A 21239-nucleotide genomic window follows, 5' to 3' on the forward strand; every position below is an offset into this window, starting at 1 on the left:
AATGAAAGTTTGTCTATCTTAAGAGGTTTAAGCATAAATGAATCACACTCACTTGAAGAATTTGTCTGTCTGTACTGGATGTATCATACATTCAAACAGTTTCCGTGCCTCTTCAGTGGAATCATACACTGTCTCCAGTACTGCATTAGGCATCAACTTCCTCTTGTTTACTTTATCCTGTAAGGATGTATCATGATGTCAAGATATAGTATCAAGCACATTTACTTCATACCTGTACCATGATTGCACTTCAATTAATTGTGATATACATTGATCTTTTGGGGGTGGGGTGGGGTCTGGGGGGATGGTATTCATTCAGTTACCTGTCACTTGTCTTTCATCTGAAGTAAAGTTTCCATTTCTTATTAGTTTTATTTTACTTACTGGCAACTTTTTGCTGAATAAACCTGGATTTCAGGAGCCATCATGAATTGATACTATCCTGATAAACTGAAAACAATGAAATATTTCAAACCTTTCTCTGTGGATTAACTGGTTGAACAGGTGTTTGTTTGGGAGATTCCACTCTTTTCTTTTTGCTCGATGAGGAGCTTGGAGACGCATCATCAAGCTCCCGCTTGCCCTTCTTTTTTGAAGCAGATGCAGCTTCCCCATTGGTTACTTGTGTGCTGGTTCTCGGTGTCTCAGTGAAATCAGCAACAGGAAGTGGTGGGAGAGCCTTCTTTTGTTTGCTAGATTTTGAAGTATCTGCTTGCTTTGGTGAGGCTGCAATGTTTGACATAAATGGTGAGGAAACTGGGCTTTATCAAAATGTACTACAAATTCAGTGAATGATTAGAGCTAAATCTAGTATTATGCTTGTATTGTATTTAAATGACATTAAATTAATGAACATATTAAACAGCATTCCCACTGACTTTTTGAAAAGTGGGTACATGTACCCACATACTTTAGAAAATGTGGGTACATGATAAAAAAGTTGGGCACAAACCATACAAATTGAAAAAAATGTTCCAACTGAAACAAAATTATAAAGAAGTATATGGGAAGTGACACTTTTATTCAGCCTGTGTTAATGACAGTGGTTTGTTTTACACATGCACCACAGGGATACAGCTAAAAGTCACTTCTCCTTATAGAAAAGTGGAGAGACTTCTAGTTGAAAAATAGAAATTTATGAACATCATTTCTAACTCAGTATACACCCCCCCCACACACACACACACACTCCCCACCACCACCACCACACACACCCAGCAAGTTTGTGAAGCAATTTGAAAAGATGGCTATAATTTTCTTGTTTCAATATGGATAAAAACTATTGATGTGACCATTCATTTTCTTAGATACTTCATTTTCCATGCAAAGAGTTTTTCTTTATTCCATAATTCTGAAGAAAAAACACCTGTTTTCAAAAATTCAAGCAGACGCTGATAAGTATCACCCGCTGAGTTTTTATTACATTTTTTTGCTGCTATATCTTGCTGCGACATTACAGCAACAACAAGAGTGCCAGAATGTCACAATATACGCCCGTCACAGCAAATTTCTTTACACTAGCACCTGTATTTGCAAATGGAATTTTAATTTTCTAGTTGTTTACAATGTTTGTTTTTTTTAGAAATTATTGTAATTCTTTTATTTTTCTAAGTCCACAAAAAAAATCCTTACCAGGTAGAGATACCTTAAAATACACCAAAAATTTGAAAGTAACATCAATGTTGTACCACAGAAAAGTGGTCTTGGTTTTTCCCTACGGTCAATTATAAAAAAGTTACAATGTAAGTTATTTATAGTAACAACTAAGGGAAGTTAACCTTTAAAAAGAAAAAAAAAAAAAAAAAAAAAAATTACAAGTCCACACAAAAATCCTTACCAGGTAGAGATAGCTCAAAATACATCTCAGAATTGGATGTAACATGCATGTTGTACTACAGAAAAGTGGTCTCGATTTTTCCCTACGACTTGTAATGAAAAAGTTACAACATAAGCTATTTATAGTAACAGCAAAGGGAAGTAATTCAAAAGAAGGGGCCAGTGCATGACACTCCGTCTCATGATGGTGTACAATTGTGCCAAGTTACATCAAAATCCCTCCATGCATGAAGTAGAAATGCTCCGGACAAAGTCATTCTTGTATCTGACCTTTGGCCATTAAGTGTGACCTTGACCTTAGACCTAGGGACCTGGTTCTTGCGCATGACACTCCGTCTCATGCTTGTGAACATTTGTGCCAAGTTGTATCAAAATCCCTCAATGCATGAAGAAGAAATGCTCCGCACAAAGTTTTCATTCTTGTATCCTTGACCTCTAAGTGTGACCTTGACCTTACCCCTAGGGACCTGGTTCTTGCGCATGACACTCCATCTCATGATGGTGAACAATTGTGCCAAGCTACATAAAAGTCCTTTCATGCATGAAGAAGATATGCTCCTGACAAAGTTTTCATTCTTGTATCCTTTGACCTCTAAGTGTGACCTTGACCTTAGACCTACGGACCTGGTTCTTGCGCATGACACTCCCTCTCATTATGGTGAACAGCTGTGCCAAGCTACATCAAAATCCTTCCATGCATGAAGAAGACATGCTCCGGACAAAGTCATTCTTGAATTTTTCATTCTTGTATCCTTTGGCCTCTAAGTGTGACCTTGACCTTAGACCTAGGGACCTGGTTTTTGCGCATGACACTCTGTCTCATGATGATGAACAATTGTGCCAACTTTCATCAAAAACCCTCCATGCATGAAGAAGATATGCTCCGGACAAAGTCATTCTTGAATTTGACCTTTGACCTCTAAGTGTGACCTTGACCTTAGACCTAGGGACCTGGTTCTTGCGCATGACACTCCGTCTCATGATGGTGAACAACTGTGCCAAGTTTCATCAAAATCCCTCCATGCATGTAGAAGATATGCTCCGGACAAGGTCTGTGGACGCCGCCCACCCGCCAGGGGCGTTCCCATAATACGTCCCGTTTTTCAAACGGGCGTATAAAAAAAATGCTATAAAATAAAAACTTGGCGGGTAATACTTATTTAGCATGAACAGTATCAGACTCGAATAAAAATGAAAAATTGCCCGATGAAAGTCAGTCATTTTGTAAATATTAATAAACAAGCAGCTTACGAATCTTTCTTTTACAATGGAGACCAAATAATTGTGTAGTGGATGCCAGCTGACCACTTAATTATTATTCCTTCTCTTGAGAAGGAATATCTTAATTCAATAAGTCACACCTGACTGAGCTACTGATGTCGAAAGCTGTTGTAATTACAAGCTGGCCAATCAAACTCCGTGACCTTAGAAATAACCTCTGACGTTAAACTATTCTTTCTCAGTTGAGGCGACTCATGGATTAAACAATACTAAACCCGAGGATGATTAATTGAATCTTTTATTTCCTCCTGAACATAACATATGTACATTCACCAGATAGACATATATCAGCAAATTTAAATGTAAACAACCAAATATTATCGTTACCTTCAAATGCATGGTTAATATGTGAAAACAAACCCCATTGTGACCCTCTAATTATGTGCAATGAAATTCACACATCGAATCAGGTCAATGTCTTATTGCCGTATTTACTCCACTGAAAGAGGTAACAGATTTAATTTGTTGTTGGATTTAACAATTTATAATAAAAAACTAGCGTAAATACTTACCTGATAATTTTTTGGCAGTATAAAACAGACATTACAACCAAAATTTTACAAAATGGTCATTTTATATTTATATTGATGTGCCCTAGAAGGAACTTTTGGTATGCTTTAACTTGTTCAACAACTTGTTGAAAAAAATCCAAGATCGTTGTTTTTGCACTCGCACATGTTGACAATTATCGAAAGTGTCAAAGATGTAACTGCGTCGTTGCTTGGCTGAATACTATCACATCTAGTTTTACAAATTATTTGATTCGCTGTCACAGTTCTCGCGAAAATCTCACAAGTACCTGGAGTAGGCTGAGCTTAAATTATGCCATTGGCATGTAAATTCAACTCGTCTTGACATGTAGCAAATTGTCAACAGTGTGTATTGCAGTAATTTGCGTGTACGGATCAAAATAATGTCTGGTTACTTGAATTTTGGATCTTTATCGACGAACAATGTATTTTCTGTCAGATTTTTTACGCGTGCATTGTACCCGTGGAATTTTAAAACTTGCATGCAAGTGACTTTTTATGCGTGAATTACGCGGATTTTTGCATGAATGGGAATGCTGAATTAAATAAACTTCTTTATTTTTGTATGACTAACCAAAAACATATATACATTGTACTCTATGAACTGCCTGCAATAATTCCTCAATTCCCCAAAAATTCATATTGTATCTTTTCTTGATATTGAATCAGCGCAACTATAACAGTGAAACACAATTTGTTGGAGCAGCCATGGGTTCATCACCCAAGCTTGTTCAAGCAATTCATATGGTCAATGGCTATTTTCCATATATTTTCTATGTTTTGTTTCAACAAAACCCTTGATAACATAAGCATTTTGCTTATCCCCTTGTCACCTTGAATCTGTGTTTTACTGTAACTACTGTATCAAAATATTTACACAATACCTTGTTTCTTTGATTGTTTTTTTGTCTGTGAAATGCTCTGTTCTGTAGACGACAAGGGTTCTCCATTTAGGGACTCTGATGATACATTTGCTTCTATTCAAAAAAAAAAAAAGTTGTTTACTCTGCTATATGTCATAAGTCTTCTTTAAACAATTATGGTTTTATTATTATCCTACTAGAATTAATTGTTTGTGTTATTGTTTGGTTCAAGTAATGCTGACACGATTAGGTCATAATCATAATATTATAGTGACTTTTCCAGCTTTTGATGGTGGAAGAAGACCCTAGATGTATCTCCAGGTATGTTAAAGGCATCTTGGTAAAACCATCTACCTTTCTTCTCTAGATGAGCCGTGCCATGAGAAATTCAACATAGTGGCTTTGTGACCAGCATGGATCCAGACCAGCCTGCGCATCTGCGCAGTCTGGTCAGGATCCATGCTGTTCGCTTTCAAAGCCTATTGGAATTAGAGAAACTGTAAGCGAACAGCATGGATCCTGACCAGACTGCGCAGATGCGCAGGCTGGTCTGGATCCATGCTGGTCACAAAGCCACTATGTTGGTTTTCTCATGGCGTGGCTCAGATGGCTTCCTCACATAAAGGATTCTGCACAGTAAATGAGATTTTGAATAGTGCTGAGAGGGAATGGAATTACATTGCTACACCTACAAATCCCACCTGGTATACCAACATATGATTCTTTAACTTGAAAATTGGGTTACTTTTCTGAACTATATACTAAAAAAAATCCATGCAGGCAGCATACATCAAACAAGAGCTGTTGGAGGACAGCAACGCTCGACTATTCAACAGCCTTGTCAATTGAATTAATACAAAAGTTTAAAAAGGGGCATAATTTTGTAAAAATGCTAAACAGGGTTAGGGAACCTGCACAGTGCTTATCAGCTCATGACAGTGGACAAGTGTGTGAAGTTTCAACCCATTCCCATTAGTGGGTAATGAGATACCAGCTTACATATAAGAATTTAACCAAAAACTGCTAAGTTGAAAACAGAGTATAATTTTGTAAAATGCAAAGTAGAGTTATTGAACCTTTGCACTGTATGTCAAATCATGACAGTGAACAAATGTGTAAAGTTTCAATCCTTTCCCCATTAGTGGATACTGAGATACCAGCTTACATACAAAAACTTAACCCAAAACTGCTGAGTGAGTGGTAAAAGGGGCATAATTTTGAAAAAATGCAAAGTAGAGTTATGGGACCTGCACAGTGCATGTCAGATCAAGACATTGAACAATTGTGCAAAGTTTCAATCCATTCACATTATTATTAGTGGATACTGAGATACCAGCTTACACACAAAAACTTGACCAAAAACTGCTAAGTGGAAAAAGGGGCATACGGTAATTTTGAAAAATGCAAAGTAGAGTTATGGGACCTGCTTAGTACATGTCAGATCATGACAGTGAACAAGTGTGTGAAGTTTCAATCCATTCCCATTAGTGGGTACTGAGATGCCTGCTTACATACCAAACCTTAACCAAAAATTTCTAAGACGAAAAAGGGGCAAAATTTTGTAAAAAAGCAAAATAGAGTTATGGAACCTGTGCAATGTAAGTCAGTTTATCACAGTGAAAAAGTGTGTGAAGTTTCAATCTATTCCCACAAGTGGTTACTGAGATACCAGCTTACATACAAAAACTTACCCAAATTGGGACGCGGACACAGACGCACGGGTGAGTCCAACAGCTCTACTATTCCATTAATAGTCGAGCTAAAAACCTAAGCATAATTAAAACTGTATAAAAAATTTCTTTCACAAGCAAAATAGTCACAAATAATGGATTTTCATCTGGCACTGGCACCTTGGAAAATTATTTAATTACTTGCCGAACCAGATACCTCTGACTTTGAAAAATTTTCTACGTAACTGTGAAATTCAAGTTATACTTTTCAAAATTAAAAAGTACATACTAGACTGTCTACTTTTCTTTGGAAGAGCTGGGGTTCCATTGAGAGACGTGTTCACTGAATCCTCTGAAAATGTTCAAGCATACTTGTCACTTGTCTTGACTACATGTATTTCTTCAGAGTGTTTGCATGTTTGGCTGAAACAGCTTCTTTAGCAACAGTTAGTCATATAACAAAAGATTCTGAACTTTACAGTGCTGCATCACTCCAATATAATGCCATATATATATATATATATATATATATATAAGACTGAAAAAAACAAGTTCTAGAAACACCCGCTTAAACCCCTGAGCACCAAATGTGTAAGACATTTTAATAAAAAACAAGGGGCCATCATGGCCCTAGGTCGCTCACCAGAGTAACACAACATAACAAACATGTTTGACCTAGTGACCCAGTTTTTGAAACCACATGACCCAGTTTCAAACTCGTCTGAGTTTTCAAGGAGATAAACATTCCGACCAAGTTTCATGAAGATTGGAGCAAAAATGTGGTCTCTAGTGTTTTTTCTTTGATTTGGCCCAGTAACCTAGTTTTTCACCCAACCGGAGCTAACTTTTAACCTGTCCGAAATTTCATAGAGACAAATATTCCGACCAATTTTCATTAGGATTGGACCAAAAAATGTTGCCTGAGTGTAAACAAGCATTTTCTTTCATTTGACCTAGTGACCTAGTTTTTGACCCCACATGACCCACATTAAAACTCAGCCATGATTTCATAATAACAAATATCCTGACAAAGTTTCTTGAAGATTGGAGCAAAAATCTAGAATCATCAAGACAAACATTCTGACTAATTCTCATGAGTTTCAAACTTAAAATGTGGTCTCTAGTGTTAACAAGATTTTCCTTAGATCTGGCCTAGTGACCTAGTTTTTGACCCAACATGACCCAGATTTGACCTTGGCTTGAAGATCATCAAGATAAACATTCTGACCAAGTTTCATGGCGATAGGGTCATAAATGTGGCCTCTAGGGTGTTAACAAGCTTTTCCTTTAATTTGAATGGGTAAACTAGTTTTTGACCCCACAGGACCCAGATTCGAACTTGACCTAGAGGTCATCAAGGTTAACATTCTGACCAAGTTTCAGGAAGATAGGGTCTAAAATGTGGCCTCTAGAGTGTTAACACTGGTGACCTAGTTTTTGACCCCAAATGACTCAATATCAAACTCGTCCAAGACTTTATTGAATTTAACATTCTGACTAAGTTTCATTAAGATTGGGCCAAAATTGTGACCTCTAGAGTGTTAACAGTCAAATTGTTGACGAAGCCGGACGCCGGACACCGAACACCGGGCGATCACAAAAGCTCACCTTGAACACTATGAGAAAATGACCAGGATGAAGATTGAACATGACATCTCAAAGGAGGGATGAATAAACAGTTGCATAACTAAACTTAACTATTACTGAAAAGGTATTGTATCAGAACAGGATCAATATTTCCTAGCATAAATATGATCAACCTTTTCCTATGAACTCATTTCTGCTTACTTCAATAAGTTTACTATTTCGAACTCTAAAAAATAGTGAAAAGCAACAAAGTCATTATAGAGAACTGTTATGTTTGGGTTTTTATACTTAAGTCAAACTGGCAACATTCCCCTCTAAATTCTGAAGATGTGGAAATATTCAAGAAGGTTTATTTTTGCTAATACTCACACTGTACATAATGATGTCTGTATGATAATAATTAGAATCATTATAGAACAAGAGCTGTCCTTAAGACAGCCAAGCTCGACTATTCGAAATATTGTCCCAGAAGCAGGAAAATATTACCCAAAAAGGTTAAATATCAAAAGAGTTTTAAGTGCAAAAGGGGGCATAATTTGACCAAAATGCATATCAGTTATGGGACTTTCTGCTATCAACTAGTTTTATAACCCCGAAGGCACATGTGAAGCTTCAATTCAATATCTGCATTAGTTTTAGAGATAGAAACTCGCATGTAAAACTTTAACCAGAATTTTCAAAGTCCAAAAGGGGGCATAATTTGCCCAAAATACATGCCAGAGTTATGGGACTTGACCCAGTGAGGTTGGTAATTGATCTAGAAAAAGAAAAAATAAGTTTCAAATTTATATGCCTTTTAGTAATTGCTGTATGTACTTGCACGCAGAACTTTAACCAGGATTTTCTAAGTCAAAAAAGGGGAATAATTTGCTCAAAATACATGTAAGAGTTATGGGACTTGATCCAGTGAGGTTAGTAATTGTTCTAGAAAAAGAAAAAATAAGTTTCAAATCTATATGCCTTTTAGTAATAGCTATATGTACTTGCACGCAAAACTTTAACCAGAATTTGCTAAGTCCAAAAGGGGGCATAATTTGGCAAAAATGAAAGTCAGAGTTATGGGACTTGCTGCTATCAACTAGTTTTATAACCCCGAAGACACATGTGAAGTTTCAAATCAATATCTGCATTAGTTTTGGAGATAGTAACTTGCATGTAAAACTTTAACCAAAATTTTCTAAGTCTAAAAGGGGGCATAATTTGCCCAAAATACATGTCAGAGTTATGGGACTTGACCCAGTGAGGTTGGTAATTGATCTAGAAAAAGAAAAAATAAGTTTCAAATCTATATGCCTTTTAGAAATAGCTGTATGTACTTGCACACAAAACTTTAACCAGAATTTTCTAAGTCCAAAAGGGGGCATAATTTGGCCAAAATGAAGGTCAGAGTTATTGGACTTGCTGCTATCAACTAGTTTTATAACCCCGAAGACACATGTGAAGTTTCAAATCAATATCTGCATTAGTTTTGGAGATAGTAACTTGCATGTAAATCTTTAACCAAAATTTTCTAAGTCCAAAAGGGGGCATAATTTGGCCAAAATGAAGGTCAGAGTTATGGGACTTGCTGCTATCAACTAGTTTTATAACCCCGAAGACACATGCGAAGTTTCAAATCAATATCTGCATTAGTTTTGGAGATAGTAACTTGCATGTAAAACTTTAACTAAAATTTTCTAAGTCCAAAAGGGGGCATAATTTGGCCAAAATGAAGGTCAGAGTTATGGGACTTGCTGCTATCAACTAGTTTTATAACCCCGAAGACACATGTGAAGTTTCAAATCAATATCTGCATTAGTTTTGGAGATAGTAACTTGCATGTAAAACTTTAACCAAAATTTTCTAAGTCCAAAAGGGGGCATAATTTGCTCAAAATACATGTCAGAGTTATGGGACTTGACCCAGCGAGGTTGGTAATTGACCTAGAAAAAGAAAAAATAAGTTTCAAAGCTATATGCCTTTAATTGATGGCTGTATGTACTTGCATGCAAAAACTTAACCAAGGTGTGACGCCGACGCCGACGTGAGTAGAATAGCTAGACTATTCTTCGAATAGTCGAGCTAAAAAACTTTAAGGCATAATAAAACAAGAGCTCGTCGAACACGAAATTACCCCCTTGATGCATTCAGTAATTGCACAAGGAACAGAAATTATTTGGTCACTTTGCAATGGATGTTTGACCTCAAATAATTATGGGTCATTGACCAATCATAAGTAAACTCTGTATCAAATGTGATCTTAGACCAAAGCATTCTCCAGTTATCTGGCAAAAACAAGTTCTACTGTTCTGGGTCAATGTGATCTTGACCTACTGACCTCAAAATCCATAGTGGTCATCTGCTGGTCATGTTCAACATCCCTATAATGTTTCTTGATCCTAAGCCAAAGTATTCTTAAGTTATAGTCCGGAAACTGTGTTTTATATTTATGTATGTAAAAATATGATGATTATTGTGATGATGTTGGTGGTGATGGTGTTGATATAACACAATGATATGAATTTTACCGAAAATATCCAGTAAGGCATAAAAAAAAATTGTTTCCATATCCTGACCTATGCTCAATGTTTGGCCTGACCCTAAATCTCTTTATGGCCTTGGAGAATTATTTTTTTCAAATTTTTTAACAAAAAGTTGCAAAACTGCACTTTTTATGCTTTAAACATAATCAGTGATGTTAGAAATAAACTTACTGATGTTCAAAAGGCATAACCCTCTTATTTGTATCCATTTTTTTATACGAAAATAATTTCCAAAAGTCCCACTTAAAAAAAACTAGAAATGTGTCCATGGGACACAGATGCCCCCACTACATGACATTAAAATGACAATTTTTTCCCAGGCCAGAGGCCAAAAAATGACAATTTTTTTCCCAGGTCAGGGGCCAGAACTCCTACAATACTGAATTAATCCGGATGCGAAACCCCAGGTGCACAACTGCACATGCTGACCAACATTCCTGTTAACTTTGGTGACTCTAGGTCAAATACTTTTGGAGCTACGCACGACACAACATTAAAATGACCCATTTTTAACTAAGTCAGTGGCTATAACTCCTATACGACTGAATGAATCCGGACGCGAAACCCCAGGTGCACAACTGCATATGCTGACCAACATTCCTGTAAACTTTGGTGATTCTAGGTCAAATATTTTTGGAGCTATGCGCGACACAACATTAAAATGACCAATTTTTTACTAAGTCAGGGGCCATAACTCCTACATGACTGGATGAATCCGGACGCGAAACCCCAGGTGCACAACTGCACATGCTGACCAACATTCCTGTAAACTTTGGTGACTCTAGGTCAAATACTTTTGGAGCTATGCGCGACACAACATTAAAATGACCCATTTTTTACTAAGTCAGGGACCATAACTCCTACATGACTGGATGAATCCGGACGCGAAACCCCAGGTGCACAACTACACATGCTGACCAACATGCCTGTAAAGTTTTGTGAGTCTAGGTCATATACTTTTGGAGCTTGGCGCGACACAACATAAAAATGACCAATTTTTACAAAGTCAGGGGCCATAACTTCTACATGACTGAATGAATCTGGACGCAAAACCCCAGGTGCACAACTACACATGCTGACCAACATTGCTGTAAAGTTTTGTGACTCTACGTCAAATACTTTCAGAGCTACGCGCGACACAACATTTTCGAAGGACGGACGGACGGAAGGACGGACGGACAAGAGCAAATCTATATGCCCCCCTCAAAGTTGGATATAAAAATCCAAAACAAACAAGGAGCTGCGTTCAATAAACGCTTGATGCCCCCAGTGGCATCCTTGTCGATAGATTTTGCACTTAAGTCTAAAACGAGGTCAAGGTCAAACTGAGTTCAGGTGATGTTTGAAGATGAGGAATGGTCACAGGTTACATCTGTATTAGTATCAATTCATTCTTGTAAGGGGTATTGATGCTAGACGAAACAGTCCCATTTGGTTAATCAAGAGATGGCCCATATAAAGCAACCCAAGTCCAAAATGAGGTCAAGGTCAAACTGAGGTCAGGTGATGTGTGAAGATGAGGAATGGTCACAGGTTACATCTGCATTAGTATCAAGTCATTCTAGTAAAGTCAGTTGTTTAAATGCTAAAACAGGAATAAAGCCCAAGAACAAAATCAGAAAAGTAAAAAAAAATTCTATTAATATTCACCATTTTTATTTTTACCCTTGACAGCTGTCAATTTCACCTCTGAACTATCTCCAGCTACAAAAGGGCTGTTTCCTGTTCCATCAGCAAGGTTTGCTGGTCTATGTTTGTTGCCCCTTACTGTGTTTCTAAAACTACCTCCTTTGATTGCCCTCTGAAATACCAACCAAAGTCAGGAAAACATGATCAAACACTGTGACAGTACTTTTTCAAGCTTCTCGTAAAGGACTAGCCTCTGAAGATTTGGTATAAAGCTACAGTCATTTTATTATCTGCCTTTAAATAATATAACTGGTTTTTAAAAAAAAAGAAGCTTTAACATTAAGCTGGTTTGTAAAAATCAAAAACATGCCAACACAGTTCAGGTCACATGCAGCTAGACTAGCCACTAGACCGATAATAAATATATTTCTACGTTTTTACCCTTTTTGCCGAATTCAATTTCACAGAGACAAAAGCCAGTCTATTTTAGAGATTTTCACAAAGGAATGATGATATTGGACATAGGATATAGACTGGCTCAGTTCACTACATTCAATCATAAAATGTAACAAGGCAGTCTGAAAGACAGCTAAATCCCCCGCCACTGTTATGGATAGTGAAAGGGTAAACCTTTGACCTTTAGTTGTGACCTTGACCTTTAACTGATATGGCTGACTCATGAATTCTGCACAACGTCTTGATGAGGTGATCATTTGACCCAAGTTTCATGAAAATCCTTTAAGGGGTTTAGGAGATACAGAGCTAAAACCTTTGACCTTGAGTTGTGACCTTGACCTTGAGTTAACATGGCTGACTTATGAGCTCTTGATGAGGTGATCATTTAACCAAAGTTTGATGAAAATCCTTCAAGGGGTTTAGGAGATACAGAGTGGACACAAAATGGAAGGCTCAAACCTTTGACCCTCAGTTGTGACCTAGACCTTGAGCCGGCATGGCTGACTCATGGGTTCTGCACATCCTCTTGATGAGGTGATCATTTGACCCAAGTTTGATGAAAATCCTTCAAGGGGTTTAGGAGATATACAGTGGACACGAAATGGTAGGCTCAAACCTTTGACCTTGAGTTGTGACCTTGACCTTGAGCCGACATGGCTGGCTCATGAGTTCTGCACATCGTCTTGATGAGGTGATCATTTAATCCAAGTTTCATTATTATCCTTCAAGAGGTTTAAGAGATACAGAGCGGACATGAAATGGTAGGCTCAAACCTTTGACCTTGAGTCTTGACCTTGACCTTGAGCCGACATGGCTGACTCATGGGTTCTGCACATTGTCTTGACGAGGTGATCATTTGATTGACAGAAGGATGGAAGGACGGACAGAGACCATTCCTATAACCCCCCACCATTTGTGGCGGGGGATTAAAAAGATATATCATAGTCTAGGAGCTAGTCTAACATGCAGCCTATCCAGCTTTACTGGTTGAGGAAGACCCCAGGAGTCCTGCCAGGCAATATTTCAGAGATCTGCTGGCACCAACCACCAACCTTCTATAAGCCTGCTGGATGGCTTTTTTACATAACCAGAGCAGGGCTCAAACCTAGAGAGGTGTCGGAGGGGACAATGATTAGAAGTTACCATAACCACTCATCAAGGGGGTCTCTTTCATTTTTGAACTCCCTACAATATTGAATATTTTAATCCTCAACCATAACACAATACATGTACTTATAAATGACTTCCTAATTTCTTCTCCTCTTTTCAACAGCTAGTGGTCACCCCTTTCCTCATGAAACTCAAGCTTCATGATTTAAGATGACCAAATTATACTTCAGGTATATTTTTTTTTTGTTCTAAATAAAAGCACCCACTTACCAGAAGTTTTTTGGACTTGGAATCATCCTCCCCATTGATAACTGGTTCGCTTGATGCTTTCTTAATTGACCCCCTCTTGCTACTGTTTCTTTCAATAGTTGGGGTATCACCTTTGTCCTGAAATGACGAATAATACATCATTACATGTGTACTTTGATGTCTGCAACTATCGTGCTATTTGTAATTTTTTATATTGTAACTTTGATAAATAACATATATAGAATCTGTTTCATTTATTTTGAGTTATAATTTGATGTTATTCTTTATTCTCAGAGCTCAATGTGAAAATCTCCCCATTCTGCCTGAGACAGGTAAATGCTGAGTTGGGGCAGGTAAACACTGAAGCAACTTTGAACAGCATGAAAAAGTAGCCTTTATGCAAATCTTTGTAATTTCTTCTAAACTATGAAACTGGATCTAAAATTTAATCAATTAAACACTTCAACTGAATGATAGTAGAATAACTACTATGTGCTTCTCATATACATGATACTGAAGAAAGCGTAAATATGACAAAAAGAATAAAAAAGAGCTGTCCGTAAGACAGCCAATGCTCGTCTATTCGAATTGTTGTCCCAGAAGCAGAAATATTACCCAAAATGTTAAAATATCTATAGAGTTTCAATCCAGTACCTGCGTTAGTTTTGGAGATAGTAACTTGCATGCAAAACTTTAACCAGAAGTTTTAAGTTAAAAAGGGGACATAATTTGGCCAAAATGCATGTCAGAGCTATGGGACTTGATGCTATCCCCTAGTTTTATAACCCTAAAAACAGGTGTGACGCTGATGTCAACATGAGTAGAATAGCTAGACTATTCTTTGAATAGTCAAGCTAAAAACTAGAATAAACTAGAGATGCTTTTTAAAAAAGCCCATGTCTCCCACAACTGCCTAATCATCTAAATAGTAAGTCAGTCTTTATATACTGTTTACTTAGAGCATGTGTGCATGCGCATTTTTGACACCAAAAGGACCCCTATACTACCTTTGAAAGTAGTATAGGCGCCGGTTTGGGGGCAAAAATGCGCAAGAAAATCTAAGTGTTTTTTTGGTAATTCAAGGGCCATAATTCTGAAGTGCCTGGGTCAATTTGGCTAGTTATCGAACTTGGCCGAGCACTTATTGGCAAACACATTTTGTTCAAATTTGGTGTAGATCGGATGAGAAATGTTTGAATTAGAGTGCGGACAAGCTTTGTGACAGACACACAGACAGACACACACACAGACTGGAGTAAATCAATATGTCTCCCACACCACTGTGTGGTGGGAGACATAATAAGTATCTAAGAAACCTACCTTTTTCCCTTTAAATACTGAGAATGCTGACACTTTCTTCATTGTGTGTGATCTCCTTTGACCTCCTAAAATCTAATGCACCTCCTCTATCAATTTACAACTGAAAAGCAAATAAAATACAAACTAGAAATTGTGACCATAGGACACGGATGCCCCCACATATTGTGCAATCCTCTATATAGCAAAAACTATCGAAGGGCAATAACTGCAGTAAAAATATTCACAGAAAAAAATCCTTCCTTTTATAGTAATCTGCACATCAAGCTTAATCGTTTGTAAAGCAAATCAGGCTAATAGTGTGGGAAGAATTGGAAACACAAGATTTTTTTCTATATTCCATATAAAAACAAGAGCTGTCGGAGGACAACAACGGTCAACTATTCAACAGTTTTGTCAATTGAATGAATATTAATGTCGAAAAATGGGCATAATGACAATGGACAATGGTGTGAAGTTTCAATCCATTCCCATTAGTGGGTACTGAGAGACCAACTTACATACAAAAACTTAACCAAAAACAGCCAAGTCTAAAAAAAGGGGCATAATGTTGTAAAATGCAAAGTTAAGTTATGGAACCTATGCACTGCATGTCAGATCATCACAGTGAACAAGTGTGTGAAGTTTCGATCTATTCCCATTAGTAGGTACTGAGATACAAGTTTACATATAAAACCTTAACCAAAAATTTCTAAGTCGAAAAAGGGGCATAATTTTGTAAAAAAACAAAATAGAGTTAAAGAACCTGTGCAATGTAAGTCAGTTTATCACAGAAATAAGTGTGTGAAGTTTCAATCCATTCCGACAAGTAGTTACTGAGATACCAGCTTACATACAAAAACTTAACCAAATCGGGACGCAGACGCGAATGTGGACTGGACGCGGATGCGGACGCATGGGTGAGTCCAATAGCTCCTCTACCTATTCTTTAAATAGTCAAGCTTAAAACTATCAAAGGGCCATAACTGTAGTAAAAATAGTCACAGAAAAATTTTCTTCCTTTATGGTCATCTGCACATCAAGCTTGTTCATCTGTGAAAGTTTGAAGCAAATAAGGCTGTGGGAGAAGTTGGACACAAAATTTTTCTCTAGTCTTGACTACATATGTACAAATGTAGACAATGATGGTAAACAAGTGGTCCAAGTTTAAAAGCCATTATGACAAACAGGTTAGGCAAACTATGGACTGGTATGAAAAATTTAGTCCAAAGTCCAAGTCCAAAAAGGGCCATAATTCTGCCAAAACAGTTGACAGAGTTATGTACTCTTGCCAACAGATGGAGATCATTATGATAAACAAGAGTTCAAAGTTTCAAAGCCAAAAGTAAAATAGTTTTGACAAAACGTTGACTTGTACGAAAACTGTACCAATTTCCAAGTCTAAAAAGGGCCATAACTCCGCCAAAATTGTTGACAGAGTTATGTACTATGGCCTACAGATCATGATGATAAGCAAGTGTTCAAAGTTTCAAAGCCAAATAGTTGACAGAGTCATGTACTCTTGCCTACAGATGGAAATCATGATGATAAACAAGTGTTCAAAGTTTGACAAAACATGTACTTGTATGAAAATTGTACCAATTTTCAAGTGAAAAAAGGGCCATAATTCAGCCAAAACACTTGACAGAGTTATGTATTCTTGTCTACAAGTAGAGACTAATATAATAAACAAGTGTTCAAAGTCACATGGACTTGTACGAAATCTGAACCAATTTCCAAGTCCAAAAGGGCCATATTAATTCAGCCAAAATACTTGACAGAGTTATGTACTCTTGCCTACAGGTAGAGACTATTCTAATAAGAAGTGTTCCAAGTTTGAAGTATATATCTTTGCTGGAATACAGGATATTACCATTTCATAAAAATGCCAACGCCAGGGTGAGTAGTATAGCTCTCCATATTCTTCAAATAGTTGAGCTAATAAAATAATCATGAATGGTGATAATGGCGACCGACAGCATGAGCCCTGTATACTGCAAACAACAATGATTCTACATTATTTTGTATTTGAATTATCAGGTATTGTTACCCTTCTTCCTCCAACAATAATACTATCAATCACACTAAAATGCATATGCAATATAAATTTCAATGACATAAATTTATATTCTCTAATACATTTTTGTATCATAATGAGTATGAAATGATTTTGACTGGCATTTCACCTACAGTTTAATCTGATTTTATTTGAATCAGATATTTTTCTCTTTTGATTACATTCTTCTGGTCTACACCCAAGATAACAGTGGAAATGAGATTTTAATTATCCCAAATGACCAGTTTTTGGAGTAAAAGCATTGGCAGTAAAGAATCCAATTAGTGTGTCATCAAGCCTGCTAAATTTCTAAAATGGACTGGTCCATCATTCAGTCTTGGCAGTACCACTTACTATTCAAAGGGGTGTTCACTGAAAATTCACAGACTGAACAAGGAACATTGCAGACCATGATCAGCCTGCATGGATGTGCAGGCTGGTCTTGGTCTGCACAGGTCGCAAAGGCAAAATCACTTGCCACCAGCAAACTAAAGGTTAAGCTTGTTGGAAACATTTAACAGTAGTCTGGGAATTTTTTGGAAATTAATGAAAAATGGGTTGAACTGTCAACAGTTTTACCTTAAATATAAAGTACAAGTTATTGATAAAAAGTGCTATAATATGCTAATTAATCAATTCTGCAGTTTATGCTTTACTGGAAATGCATATGGCCAGAAATAAAACCAACAGTATATAGAGGTTACTACTTTTGAAGTCTGAAAGAGTGATTTCATGGGCAATGGCTCAGGTAACCAAGGACATGAAGGGAGTAACCACACTAACCTTACTCTATTTGCTTATCGCGATGCCTATTATGATCTGATATTTTATAGTTGTCATCCCTCTAAGCCTTACCTGTATCTGCATTTTACTGTTAGGAAAACGAAGACATTAAAAAATCCAAAAAAGTCATAATTACTGGTCAGACTTACTTGCTTTAATAAATTAAACATTATTATTATTTATTATTATACCAGATTTATGTAGCGCCCTTTTCATGATAAACACGTTCAAAGGCGCTTTACATATAGCAAATGCAGCCACACAGGGCGCGAAATTCATCCTCTACTAGTACAGACTTAGAGCGATCTGACCAGAGGGACAGAGTGAGATCAAGCCCACAGAACAGATAGAGAGAACAGATTTAGATACAGGCCTGTCTGGCTAACTTAGCCTAGCTCTTTGCAAATAGACAGTCTGGTTCTTTAATGTGTTCGGTGTATAGCACCGATACACAGGAAGCCGTCTTTCTTGGGAAGAACCAGTACAGGCCTCTTAGTTAGGTGGGAGACACTCAAGAGCAGACACTCAGAAATTTCCAGTACAATATTCATGTAGAAACTTTAAATGGGTTGAATTTAAATCATAATTTTAAATAAGACTTAAATCTTCGGAAATACTATGTGACAGGTGCGAGGAGATATCTACCCTGACACCAGTTTCAATAAACAGCAGACTGCCAATGACACTAAATCGCAGAAACAAAACACACAAGAGATCTTAGAACACGAAATGCCCCCCTTGATGCATTCAGTAATTGCACAAGGAATGGAAATTATTTGGTCATTGTATATAAAAGTTCTACTGTTCTGGGTAAATGTGACCTTGACCTTTGACCTATTGACCTTAAAATAAATAGAGGTCATCAGCTGGTCATGATCAACCTCCCTATTAAGTTTCATGATCCTACTGACCTAGGCCCAAGCGTTCTCGAGTTATCATCCAGAAACCGTTTAATTGTTCTGGGTCACTGTGACCTTGACCTTAGACCTACTGACCTCAACATCAATAGGGGTCATCTGCTGATCATGATCAACCTCCCTATCAAGTTTCATTATCCTAGGCCCAAGCATTCTCAAGTTATCATCCGAAAACCATATTTATAACTGTTCTGGGTCACTGTGACCTTGACCTTTGACCTCAAAATCAATACGGGTTATCTGCTGGTCACGATCAACCTCCCCATCAGTTTTCATGATCCTACGCCCAAGCGTTCTTGAGTTACCATTCAGAAACTGTTTACCTGTTCAGGGTCACTGTGACTTTGACCTCTGACCTACTGACCTTAAAATCAATATGGTCATCTGCTGGACATGATCAATCTCCCTGTCAACTTTCATGATCCTAGGCCAAAGCATTCTTGAGTTATCATCCGGACACCGTTTAACTGTTCCGTGTCACTGTGACCTTGACCTTAGACCTATTGATCTCAAAATCAGTAGGGGTCATCTGCTGGTCATGACGAACCTTCGTGTCAATTTTCATGATCCTAGGCTTAAGCATTCTTGAGTTATCATCATTTAACTGTTCTAGGTCACTGTGACCTTGACCTTTGACCTACTGATCTCAAAATCAATAGGGGTCATCTGCTGGTTATGACCAATCTCTCATTATCCTAGGCCCAAGCGTTCCTGACTGACTTTAGTTATCATCCGGAAACGGATTGGTCTACATACCGACCGACCGACCGACATCTGCAAAACAATATACCCCTCCTTCTTTGAAGGGGGGCATAAAAATATAGATTCATAAAATGTCAGCGAGGCAAGTTTATGCTTTAATGTCAACATAAATTCATTATCAGAAATGTATTCATTACAAATACTTTGTACATTTACCAGAAAGGTTCTGAACGGATTTCATTGGGGATTTCTGAAACAGAAATATGCGGGAGGGTCTTTTCACCCCGAGACACCTAAAAAAACAATAATTACCCTATATATTGTTTAGTATTAGAAAGTAAAAATAATCACAAATTTTAATGTTTTAGGTGATAATTTTCTTTTTATTCTGAGTCATAAAAAATAAAGTTCAGAACATAATAATTCAAGGGGAACAATCAAAAAAGCTTAACTATGATAATTAAAGCCTAAAGGAGATCCAGTTATTTCCCTTTCATTCAGAAATTATTGTGTTTCTAAAATATGTTAGTTAATTTGAGTAAAAAATAAAAATGTTTTTAACTGTAAGGGCGTCCGGGATCTGCAGCGACTATATCAAAGGGAAATAAATTAATATGTAATTTACATAGTAACGTTCGCTTTACCTCCCTTCACATTAATAACAAGTTTGTTTCAGCTGATGCTCTTAGATGCATTTCCTTGAACAAATATAATCTGAAGGTTATCTTAACTGTATTAGCATGTCTTTAAAATATATTTTTTTAATAAATGAAACAAATAAATTAATATTCTAGGTGTCTTGGGGTGTTTTGGGGTGTCTTTGTGTGTCTTGGGGTGAAAAGACCTTCCGGAAATATGCAGAATAAGTTTGGACGTTACAGCGACGGTCAAAAGTTATCACGCTGTCACGAAACGTCCTATATTATTTGGACAATAACCACACCTACCAAAGATATATCGAGGGTCGAGCGCAATAGTGCTGTAACTCCTATTTAAAGAAGGAGTTAAGGCAGTATTGCCCCCAACCCTCGACATAGAGGTTATCTATTTTGAAGTTTGTGCAGTACGTGGTGCACATTTTTGACTGGAAAGTCCTCTCAGGAATCCAAATTTTATTGGCTCTAAGAACAGTACAATGAGGCTCTGACTTATTCAAAATTTATAAGCATTCAAAAGTTTATTCATAAACCAAACATAAACTAACTGTCAGAAAGGCAAATTCATAGATTCATTGTATTTGTATTGAACATTCATTATTGTTCTACCGCGAAAACATATTACAATTTATTGTCCAAAATTTATTCACAGTAAAAGAAATTAGACACATTCAGGAATGGTTAAAAAACAACATTTGTCAATAATGGATTTATATTCTTATTAAATAGACATTCAAGTACCAAACTAGAGAACAAAACGTGTAAATTCAGTCACATGAAATCGGTCGCATTTTCCAACTATTCGTACGCATATATGTTCGCCCTTGTCTTTTTTTTATATGTCAAAGAATGACGAAATAAATTATGATTAAACAACCACAATCTGTTTTAAGTAGTTTTATTTCAAAAATAAAAATATTATTTCAGTGTTTACCGAAAGTTTACACAATATATCAAGTAATGTTCTTAAATGGTCGAAATTTACAGAGTACGTTTGATGCTCTTCTATTAAAAAGGTAGGATTGTCACATCCAATATTGCGGGAAATGTCAATTAAACAGATTGAGAGTTTTAGTGTTTAAAACATTAATTTTGC

General features: G+C 37.0%; 1 protein-coding gene across 1 annotated transcript in view; it reads right to left on the bottom strand.

The window, feature by feature from the left end:
* LOC123533161 (ribosomal oxygenase 1-like) overlaps positions 1-20964 on the bottom strand; it is a 44382-nt gene extending 23418 nt beyond the window's left edge. The window contains 8 exon segments of the mRNA XM_053551684.1: positions 53-177; positions 476-726; positions 4532-4624; positions 6470-6532; positions 11940-12090; positions 13755-13871; positions 15054-15153; positions 20885-20964. Of these exon segments, the coding sequence (XP_053407659.1) occupies positions 53-177; positions 476-726; positions 4532-4624; positions 6470-6532; positions 11940-12090; positions 13755-13871; positions 15054-15095 (842 nt within the window). The 5' untranslated portion in view covers positions 15096-15153; positions 20885-20964.
* Between the last annotated feature and the right edge of the window lie 275 nt (positions 20965-21239).

This window comes from Mercenaria mercenaria, chromosome 1, assembly GCF_021730395.1.
Source record: "Mercenaria mercenaria strain notata chromosome 1, MADL_Memer_1, whole genome shotgun sequence".
Classification (NCBI taxonomy): domain Eukaryota; kingdom Metazoa; phylum Mollusca; class Bivalvia; order Venerida; family Veneridae; genus Mercenaria; species Mercenaria mercenaria.